Genomic DNA, 10,494 nt, shown 5'->3' on the forward strand with positions numbered 1-10,494 from the left:
TGAGAGCAACAACGAGTCAAAGGTGATATGAGTCAAAGGTGATACAGTCAAAGGTGATACTTCTGTGAACAAAGAGCCTGGAAATAAAAGGACAGAAATCTGAATTAAACTGAGAGTAACCAAACACATTAATTATAATAATATTTTATGATAGTACCTAGGGGCCCCATTGCTCTAGATAGTGTAACATACACACAGTAAATGATAGTCCCTGCCCCAGGCCATTTTACAATCTAGACAAGACGGACAATGGGTGGGAGACAGACTGTGTTATCCCCATTTTACAGATTTGAAACTGAGGCACAGACAGATTAATGACCTACCCCAGGTCACACAGAAATTCTGTGGCAGAGCTAGGAAGTGAGCCCAGGTATCTTGAATATGACAGCTTGAAAAACAGGATTACTTTTTTGCAAAAAATGTCATTCAGAATTTGTATGCAGTGTTGTTGTAGCCATGTTGGTGGGTGAGGTAATAGCTTTTATTGGACCAACATCTGTTGGTGAGAGAGACGAGCTTTTGAGCTTACACAGAGCGGAAGAAAAGCTCTGTGTAAAAGCTTGTCTCTCTCACCAACAGAAGTTGGTCCAATAAAAGATATTACCTCATGCAAATTTATTATTTTTTTAAATTCAACATTTTTAAAACTGGGTCCCAGTCCAGGTCTTTAATTTATGAGACCATCTTCACTCTGACATGCCTCAAATGTTACATATGTTCACAATCCACACAAATGCAGGACAATGAAAGTCACTTGTATTGTTATTCATTCCCTAGGGGCCCAACTTTCAATGGTGTAGGATCAGGCAGTAGGGATGACATCCTGGCTTCCCTGAAGTCACTGGGAGTTTTGCCATTGGTTTGGAAGAGGCCACGATTTCACCCTAGGTTCCTTTGGTGGGACTAGCTGGTGTTACCTACCACACTGAACAGAAAACCGGTAAAATGGCCAATGAATTTCTACACTTTTTAGTACAAAGGAGTTTACGTTTGATGGGATTACAGCTAATTAAAATTTAAAATTCAAATTAACTATCTAAAAGGTCATCTTGAAAATCCGTAGGCATCTGGTATTTATCAGCTGACACACAACTAAAGATAAATCCAGGAAAGCATGCCACCTTTCCAAGTGTCATGTTTCAGTCAATCCCATACTGAAAGCAGGAATGAGGCAATGAGCAATTAGCACCGCCTGGGGAAAGTGATAATGCGTAATAAAAACTTGCTGCTCAATTCGATTTTTTAAAATATAAATTTCTAATCTTTTGAAGGGATTGCTTCTTTAACCCTACAGCGTGCAGGGAAGGCATGCGCCATAATCTTCCTGCTTTCAGACACAGACCAAACTTTGTGAAAGCCTCTTAAATGACTCTTTATTTACTTGCAATCAAAGCGGTCTAGGTCAAAATACACTGCAGGGGAATGATCTCAGGTTTGCAGCATAATTATTCTAAAATATACTTGTAATTTATGTCTAAATTAGCCCCATTTTATGACAGTCACCTGATCCAATCCTAGCCACATGTCACGGATTACAGATTTGTGCTGTTAGTTCTTTACCAGCAGGCACGATTTAACCGTGCCAAAAGCATCCCCTGCGATCATCTAGACAGGATACGGCAGGAATGTACAGATACAAGCCCGCTGCGTTTCACACTGATAGCTACGCCACTCGGCAAACAAAAAGTTCCCAGCCCAAGACCTGAAAGTTGGGGGCTCACTGCTTGAGCCCGGTGCGAGTGACTGTAATGGCAAAACATTCTGCTTAAAAATCAGCAGAGTGTCCACATTCGTTGTGTAATATAAAGCCTCGGGCGAAGTCCCTGCTTTGCTGTGGTTGGAAAGCAGGGGTAGTTTCGCAGCGAAGCGATGACCAGTCCCCAGGACGGGGCGGGGGCGGGAGGAATCCCCCCTACTCCCTGCTCCGGGGGATCGATCGATCGATCGTTCGTTAGCAAACGCCACCCGGGGAAAGTGACTTTCGGCTCGCTGCCTCCTGGGCTTGCGGCACGTTGGGTTGCAGTTAAACAAGCTCCGGTTGGCGTCCTGCTGCCGGGGTGCGGGGCGAGGGGAAGACACTTTCCAGCCAGGATGAGAGCACATTTCCCTGCCAGCGATGATTTCTCCCTCCCCCTCTCCACCAGCACCGCCTGGCCGGGAGCTGGCGCGGCGTGCCAGGCCGGGGAGCGCCCCGCAGCACCTTCTCCTCCCCCCGCCGAGCCCGGCCACTGCAGCAGCGTGGGACAGCGAGCGGGCGGTCTCGCGGCACACGCCCGAAGCAGCGGGGCAGCTGCCGCCCCGAGCGGGATGCGGGCAGGCCGGGGACTGGGGGCGGCAGCAGCGCCGCCGCCGCCGCCGCCGCCTGGGGGCTGGCAGCGTCAGGGGCCGGAGCCGCGAGCGCGGCTGGGGCTATTGTGTGCACTAGACAGGCAGGGGGAGAGAGAGACACACACACACACCCACACCCCTCGCTCGCTCGCTCGCAGGGAAAGTATCGCGAGAGCGGCTGGCTAACAACCTGCTTCACAACACAAGAGCGCTGCTAGGCTGCCAGCAACAGAGCCCCGGGCTCCTGTCCGCCTCCGGCTGCGCGGTCCCCGGCGCCGCCAGCCACATCTGGGGCGGCTGGGCAGCCTCGCACGTGCGGCCGCGGCCCGGGGGCCGGACGCTGAGCCGCCAGCGAGGCAGGCTGGTAAGTAGCCAGTAGCGGTGCCTTCCCTGACCCCCTTCCCGAGCTGGGCTGCACCCCCCCCTCGCCTGGGGGCACCTGCCCTCCCCCCCCCAGCCCCTTGTGGGGGCTGGCTCTGTCCTCCCTAGTGCATTTGACCCCCCTCCCCCAACACCCCACCCCCCCGAGTCTGCCCACAAAGGGAAAGTCCCGGCAGTAGTCCCATAAAGTTGGGGGGGGGGGTTGTTGCGGGGAGCCGCAATGAGCCACCCAGCGAAACGAGCCCGAGGGCAACTCGGAGCCTCCCCTTCCCGGGAAAGTTTGCGAGCGGCGCGGGCGCTGGGAACTTCTTCCAGCAAAGGTCAAACGGGCTCCCTCGTCCCTCTGCGCGGCTGCCGCAGCAGCGGTGGGATTGTTATTAAGCAACTTTCCCAGTATTATTCTTTGGGGGAGGGGAGAGGCAGAGCCAGGGGAGGACTCGGTTTAAGTTTATGGGATTTAATAGATGGCTATAAATGGGGTTGCTGGAACTTTAAAAGGCAGCAAGCTGTGGTTGGCTGGTAGCTAGATTTGGAGTAACATATGGCATTAAAAGGAGCACAGCTGGAGGTAGCATTTCCATCGCAGTGAAGTCAGAGCAGCTGACTCTCCAGCTTGCAGTGTAATTAGCAAACCGAGCACTCCCTCCCTCACTCGCATACTCTCCTCTCTCGCACACGCACTCACCCGCCTGCGAGCCTTCCTCTACTGCCGAGCCGCAACATCGCCGCCTTCGCCCGGGGTGCCCTCTCCCACCGCAAACTCGGGCGCCTCCAGGAGGGGCGTTTTTTCCCATGCACCCCTCAATCCCTGCGTGGCAGCCGGGTAAGGTGAGCCCCCTGGTTGGATCTCCCTGCTTGGAGCTGTTGCCGCAGGTAGTTGGACTTGTAGCCTCACCGCATCTCTCTGGAATGGTTGGTTTGGCTTTTAATAACTTTCAGGGCAGTAAACTTTGTGTGTGCGGGCTTCAGTCGTAGGACCTTTCTCCTCTCACCCCCCAAATACGTGAAGCGTTCAAGTTCCTTTACTAGCCCAAGCAATGAATGAGTGATCTATTATTTAATGTCGAATGATTGCGCATAAAGTTAAGTGTGGGATTGGATTGATGTGGTTGTTTCATTAAAAGAACAAAACTGATGTCCGGAGTTAGACATTTCCAGGAATGCATAAACTGCTGGGTTCTCCCTCCCCCCCCACCCCCCGTCCCGCCCCCAGTTTGTTAGTGAAAGAGACAAAGGTTGGAGGTGCTGCTTCTTTAGAAGCTTTTGTTTACTTGCAATCAAGTTTTTCCTGTTCGGAGCAGGTGGTGAAGGATGAGAAGCATGTTGGCTTTCTTTGTTTTAAATAAAACTATTCTAGACAACGAACAGTAAACGTTATCTCCAAGGCTGTTTCTTTGGCTTGTATTACCCAAAAGCCAGTCTGTTTGTTACAGCTGCTGGGAGGCTTTAGTTTATAGTAGCATTCAAGTTTTTCCTGTTTTGAACAGGTTATGAAGGAAGAATGGAGTTTCCAGACCATAGCCGCCAGTTGCTGCAGTGTCTGAGTCAGCAGCGTCACCAGGGCTTCCTGTGTGACTGTACTGTTTTAGTTGGAGAAGCTCAGTTCAGAGCCCACAGAGCTGTTCTTGCTTCTTGCAGCATGTACTTCCATCTTTTCTACAGGGACCAGTTAGACAAAAGGGATATTGTGCATCTGAACAGTGACATTGTCACAGCCCCAGCCTTCAGTCTGCTGCTTGAATTCATGTATGAAGGAAAGCTGGAGTTTAACAGTCTTCCAGTTGAAGATGTGCTCGCTGCAGCGAGCTACCTTCACATGTATGACATTGTGAAAGTCTGCAAGGGCAAGTTGAAAGATAAAGAATTGTGTTTGGAAGAAAAGATGAATGATGATGTGGCTAATTTGGAAAAAGATGAGCATTTTTTAGACACGGGAGTGCCCCTGGTACATGAGTTCGACCCGGGACACAAACAAAAATTCAGTGTCACAGAATATGATAGAGCAACGAATAAAGATAGGGTCAGTGGTCACCCTGGCTGGTGCTCTGATCTTATATGTGTCAGCTCTGTGTCTGCAGAGGCAGAATCGTGTACCATAGCAGCTGGAAAAACAAAAGCTAATGTCAATAGTTCTGCAGGATCTTTGTCCCAAAGGTCTGTTAACCATACCCCGGCTTCAAGTGATGTGGACTGTGCTCTGGATTTGTCTTTCAAGCCTGTGTCTGGGAGAGATTCCTTACACCCCTCCTACGTCTTTGGACAGCTGGCTTCCGACAGCCAGCAGCAGGGTACTGAGCCACTTGTTAAAGATGAACAAGACTTGCTGTCAGATCAGGAGGACAGTGAAGCAAGGAGTCCAGAGAGTCAGCATTTTGGGAATTCAGCCAAAAGCCTAGTGACAGGGTTAGGACACATGTTCACAGGAAACTGCAGTTCTCACGCAAGAGAAGATGATATAGATCAAGATAGAGATGAGAGTGAAGATGACATGGATTCATCAGATATCTCCTCCTCTGGTGTACTTGTGCCTCCTGGGCATATCTGCATTTGCCCCCTTTGTAGCAAAGTTTTTCCAAGCCCCCACGTCCTGCAGCTGCACCTGAGCTCTCACTTCAGAGATAAAGATGGCTCAAGGACCAGGTTGTCTCCTGATGGTTCGGTGCCCACCTGTACGCTTTGTGGGAAGACTTTTTCTTGCATGTACACCTTAAAGAGACATGAAAGGACTCACTCGGGCGAAAAGCCTTATACCTGTGCCCAGTGTGGAAAGAGCTTCCAGTATTCCCACAATCTCAGCCGTCACGCAGTAGTGCATACCAGAGAGAAACCCCATGGTTGCAAATGGTGTGAAAGACGATTTACGCAATCCGGTGACTTATACAGACACATCCGTAAATTTCATTGTGGCCTCGTAAAGTCCTTGGTGGTTTGAGACAAGCTTTTTTTTTTTTAATGGATGTTACTAATGTGTGGGTTTTTTTTTTTTTAAGGCAGCATGTGATTTTCTTTTTTTACTGATCTTCACATCAGTTAACAATGTTGAAAGATGCTAAGTGTACACTTCAGTGGCCTTTTCGCCACGGCCGCCTTTTTTCCCCCTGTTCCCCCCCCTTGTCTGTTGCGCACCCATGTTACATTATTTCCAAGTTAGTAGAGTGAAAATGATTTAAGATTCAATGATTTGGCTTTGATTTTTCATGCTGGAAGTACTTGCTTTGTGTTCACTCCCCCCCCCCCCCCCCGTTTAAAAAAAGATTGATAACAGAATCAGAGAAATACTCCAAGATTTACTTAAGTCCCCTAAATGCTATCTGTGTATTTCATGATAACCTAAGAGTTGAACTATAGCTTCTTCTTTTGATGTGGATGCGGGAATCTGCTCACTTAACTCCATGTGTCTCAAGATGAGACCTACAGCCTTTTCAAGAAGTAGGCTTAAATTGGCCCAGTTTTTTTAAAGAGGTTTGAGAATTCCTTGACTTGTACTTTACATATCTGGTACAGTTTGGCTTTTGATTCTTACTACTGTATCAGAGTAGTTTTGGAGTCAATCCTAAAATCAGAATTAAAAGTCTTGCATACAGACTTGGCATACTCAGAAGGAAAGTTTTAAATTTCTTTCTCCTCTTCCCTCCTCCAAGGACTATTATGTGTTGAATAGCACTGAGCTGCTTTTGAATTTTAAAAACTGGGTAGAAACATGTTTCTATCTGCGCTATATTCACTCCTTAGCTGTTGAAGGATAAGCACTAGAGTAAACAGGTAAACTCACGGGATATATGAACACATCTCCATCCCTGTCTGGACAAACACAGGGACCAATCCTGCTATTGCCGGGGAAACGTTACTTCAGTGAGTAAACTCATAGAGGGTGCAAGATTGGGTCTGTAATATGTCCCATAACCTTGCTCAGACATTTGGGAATGGATAAAACTATACAACAACTGCAGGGTCTGGTGAAGGAAATGCAGTGGCTGAGTAGCTAGTTAGGAACTGATGACCAGTATTCTTAAGAGGAAATTGGTCAGTGTAGTAATATGTGACAGTCAATCTTTTTGTTTCGTTTTAAAACGGGGATTTCTGACTTGTTCAGGATACCTGTAGCATCTTCTGGTACATTTTAGTAAAATTACGATTTTTTTGAAATGACCGATATTAAAGATCAGTAGCTTGGAGATGTATATATTTTTATGGCTTATATATTGTTAAAGTTGGCAACTGCCCTGGGCCAAGTTCTGTGGAATTCATCTGATTTCTTGGGTAGCACAAATGCAAGCCAGCGGAGGGACTTGGCCCTGCTAGTTTTGCACCAGCCAAACGAAATACTAACTTTCCCATTGTTTCCTAAAATTTAGACCATCTGTAATTATAACAGGTTACTGAATTCCAAATACAGTAGTTCAGTTATCTGCCTAAGAGAACACCCTTTGGTCTGTGCATGTCAGTAAATATCAGATTATGCCTCTCCAGTTAAAGCGTCCGTTCAAGGCACACACACATACAGAACTGAATTCTTATGACATCTGTGCTTTTGAATTTCATTTTTTCTGAACTGAATCTTTTTTTTTCCTTTTAATTAAGAAAAAAAGTTTATTTTGTCAAGTTTACTGACACTCCTGGAATGGTTTCTTGAAGTTCAATCATTTATTTTTAAACGAATTTGAAGCACTGAAGTGGATTCTTCTAAATACTGTACTTCAGAATATCGGATTTCATCCCAAAAGAAGGAATTGTCCAGCATTTCCCTTTACATGTATTAAGTAAGCACTACTACCTATGTGGTTTCAACAGTGTAATTGTGATATTGATCTATTGTGAAAGTACTTTTAAAAAAAACCCCAGGACTTCACTTGTTGTGACCTCCTTATTCATCTCTTAAACTATGAATGTACATGTAATGTGAAATTTTACTTCTACTCTTAGTTTGTTTAGACTAATTTCTTTGCATTACTGTAAAATATTTTTGCTGAACCTGTTACATAGGAACATGTGGGAGAGCACTGTATGTGTAAACAGACGTGGCTTTGGTACTGTGGTCTTATTCTACTTAATCACTTTTTTTTTGTTGTTGTTGCTGTGATTGGAAATAGCACTGAACAAAAATCTACGAAAACTAAGTTATTTTTTTTCTCCTGATGATACTTGATATAGTATTTATTAGAATTTTTTGAAGTGGAATTATTACTGTTAAACTATTTCAAAATAAGTTAATCTATGCTTCCCCTTAAATCTTACACAAACTTCTGTACATGCTGTAAAGTGAACAACTAATACAGTAGTGGTATTATCTAAACTAGCAATATTTGTTTAAAGTTTGCATTTTTTGCAATACTGCTGTTGCATTTCACTCTTCACTTCCATTTTTTTTTTTTTTTTTTAAAGCTCAAATATCCTAAATTGTGCCATAAGACACTAGTAGGGGGGCGAGGGAAAGTCAAAACAAGTTTGCATCTGACTTTAGTCTAGAAATAACTCACTAAACTAATGCTATGAGCATGCTCTGTACTGCATTGAATATGGGGTAAAAGTAAAAGATATAACAAGCTGTGTGTTTTCTTTTAGTGCGTTATTAATGCACTGTTCTTTTCTCATAGCTTAGTATTTTTCTCCCCAACCGTAATAGCTTGAATTTCTAAAGTAAAGATGTTTGCACTTATTTTTATTTTAAAGTGACTTTTGTTTTGGTGCGCTCTGTCTTGGCTTTGTTTTTGTTTTTAAAGTTGCAATAGCTTTGAGCATGTCTTCAAAAATGGCTCATTACAGAGAAATACTAAAAACATTGCACACTTATGTTTTCATAAAATATTTCACTGTGGGGGAGTCACCTCTGTAAAGACTAATACTGCTCTAAATTTTAAACACTGGATTTGTCTTTGACTACAAACAAAAACTGTGAAGTTAATGTAAAAAAATCATCAATATTTTTAATTGTTTTTAATCCTGTTGCAGTTCAGATTAAATATGTATATTTAAAGACACTAATTTTTGTGGGAGAGTTTTATAGTATACAGTATGTAGAAAAGCTATTGGAATGGAATATATTTTATAAAAATGTTCGATCACTGTTTTATAGTGAACTGTTTTTTTCTTCAGTGTTAGTACTAAACTGTTTAGTCTAGAGACGACAATCGCGTAAAGAGTGACTTAAGGGAAAACTATGGTTAGCGCTTAGTATTTTTGTGTGGAGTTTTGTTTGCAACTGTATCGGTATGTGCTGTAAAATGTGACAATCGTGATTAGGATTGTTGTCTTTATAAATTTACACAAAATAAAATGTGCTAGAGTTGTACATCGAGCCCTTTCGCTCTTTAACGGAACTTTTAAAAATCTATACCTGATGGTGGTTTCACTGTCTCTTTGAATGACAAACTAAAAATCCAAGTGGCCCTGAAAAAGTAGACAGTTGAGGGAATTGCTATATCCTTGTCTGACAGGGACATAGACCCAATGTTTAATCCATTACCCTGTCACTGAGGAAAACTAAATATTCACACCCTGTTCTTCTGTTTTGATGTCCTAGTCATACTGATCCGAATTCAGAGCCTATTGATCTCAGTGTGAGCCTTTCCACTCCCCCTTTTTGAGCAACTCTGCAGTATATGCTGCTCTGTCTAGAGCTGTGTTTGCTTCTACTGGGGACATGGGTACCAGGTCACAGGTTCCTATCCTGTAAATGCTTAAGGATTTAAGTAACTCTACTCATATGGTCCAATTGACTTGACTGAGACTTCTCCTGCATAACTTTATTCAGGTGGGAGTAATCTCACTGAAGTCAATTGGACTGCTTACATGAGTAGTTACACACATAAGTAAGTATTGACAGGATTGGGGCCTTAAGGTCTGAGCCTATTCCCACTGAAGTAAATGTAAAGGCTCCCTTCAGTGGGAGTTGGAATTGGGTTTTCTTTTTTAAAGGGCCCAAGTTGGACATGCTGGCTGCTTCTGAAGAGACAAAATAAGCTGTGTGTTGCTATATTCTGAAGGCCCCAACCAGGGACAGAAAGTTTGAAAGAACCAGTATTGCAGAGCTGCAAGGAAGGAAATCCTATTTCACGGAGCATGTTTTGTCCTTTCTTTTGCTGTAATATCTTTATTGCAAAGTCTCTCATATTGTATTCAAGCACATTTCCTGCCTTGCAGCACTTCAGTACCTCCTGTCTCGCTCTGTAGGGAGGATAGAGTGCTGTTGGAGACAACTATCATTCCTACGGCACCCGGCTGTGATGTGATGAAGTGTTGGCAAGTTTTGTATAATTTTATTGGATGTGTAGCCACCGCTAGAGGTAAGTGAGTGTCTGTTGGTGGGATTCTTACAGCTGTCTGTCTGGCACCATTATCCATTGTTTTCTTCTGTCCCTGGCCTTCTGAATACACTTGCAGATAGACTGTTTTCAAGATGCAAACTGAACATATCCTATTTTATTGCTCTGCTGTACAAAAATACCTTCCTTTGAGGGATGGTAGACATAGGAAAAGTGTTTTTATTAAACTTAAAGATGACCCTGTAAGTGGATGATCTGCAAATATGCATCAAACAAATATTTCCAAACTGAAGAAAGCAGCACACAAGTGTTTGTTTGTTTTTTAACACTTTGGCTTGGGCATACTTTGCATACACTTTGGCTTGGCCCATTTTATTTATGCTGATTAAAAATGTTAAGGTATCCTAACACTCCAGATCTTGGTGCCTATTGCTTGATAACTTATTAAATTTTAAGGTGTATCTGTGCTGCCTGAAATATGCAGCAAATATCACGCTTTTCCACTATCCAAAGACTCAATAGA

At 44.0% G+C, this 10,494-nt stretch overlaps 1 protein-coding gene across 2 annotated transcripts; it reads left to right on the plus strand.

Annotated features, from left to right (window-relative positions):
• Positions 1-2,517: 2,517 nt before the first annotated feature.
• Positions 2,518-8,996, plus strand: ZBTB42 (zinc finger and BTB domain containing 42). 2 transcript variants are annotated; one of them, XM_073349813.1, is made up of 2 exons: positions 2,518-2,692; positions 4,197-8,996. In XM_073349813.1, the coding sequence occupies exon 2, from the start codon at positions 4,211-4,213 to the stop codon at positions 5,639-5,641; it is 1,431 nt and encodes a 476-aa protein (XP_073205914.1). In that variant the 5' UTR covers positions 2,518-2,692; positions 4,197-4,210; the 3' UTR covers positions 5,642-8,996. The 2 variants fall into 2 exon arrangements, with proteins under 2 accessions (XP_073205914.1, XP_073205913.1); XM_073349812.1 differs by lacking the exon at positions 2,518-2,692 and adding an exon at positions 2,717-3,621.
• The last annotated feature ends 1,498 nt before the right edge of the window (positions 8,997-10,494 follow it).

Source organism: Lepidochelys kempii, chromosome 6, assembly GCF_965140265.1.
Source record: "Lepidochelys kempii isolate rLepKem1 chromosome 6, rLepKem1.hap2, whole genome shotgun sequence".
In the NCBI taxonomy this organism is placed as follows: domain Eukaryota; kingdom Metazoa; phylum Chordata; order Testudines; family Cheloniidae; genus Lepidochelys; species Lepidochelys kempii.

Bases quoted from the DNA above. Each gene is read 5' to 3' on its own strand.
- ZBTB42 (XM_073349813.1), top strand. From the start codon at position 4,211: ATGGAGTTTCCAGACCATAGCCGCCAGTTGCTGCAGTGTCTGAGTCAG.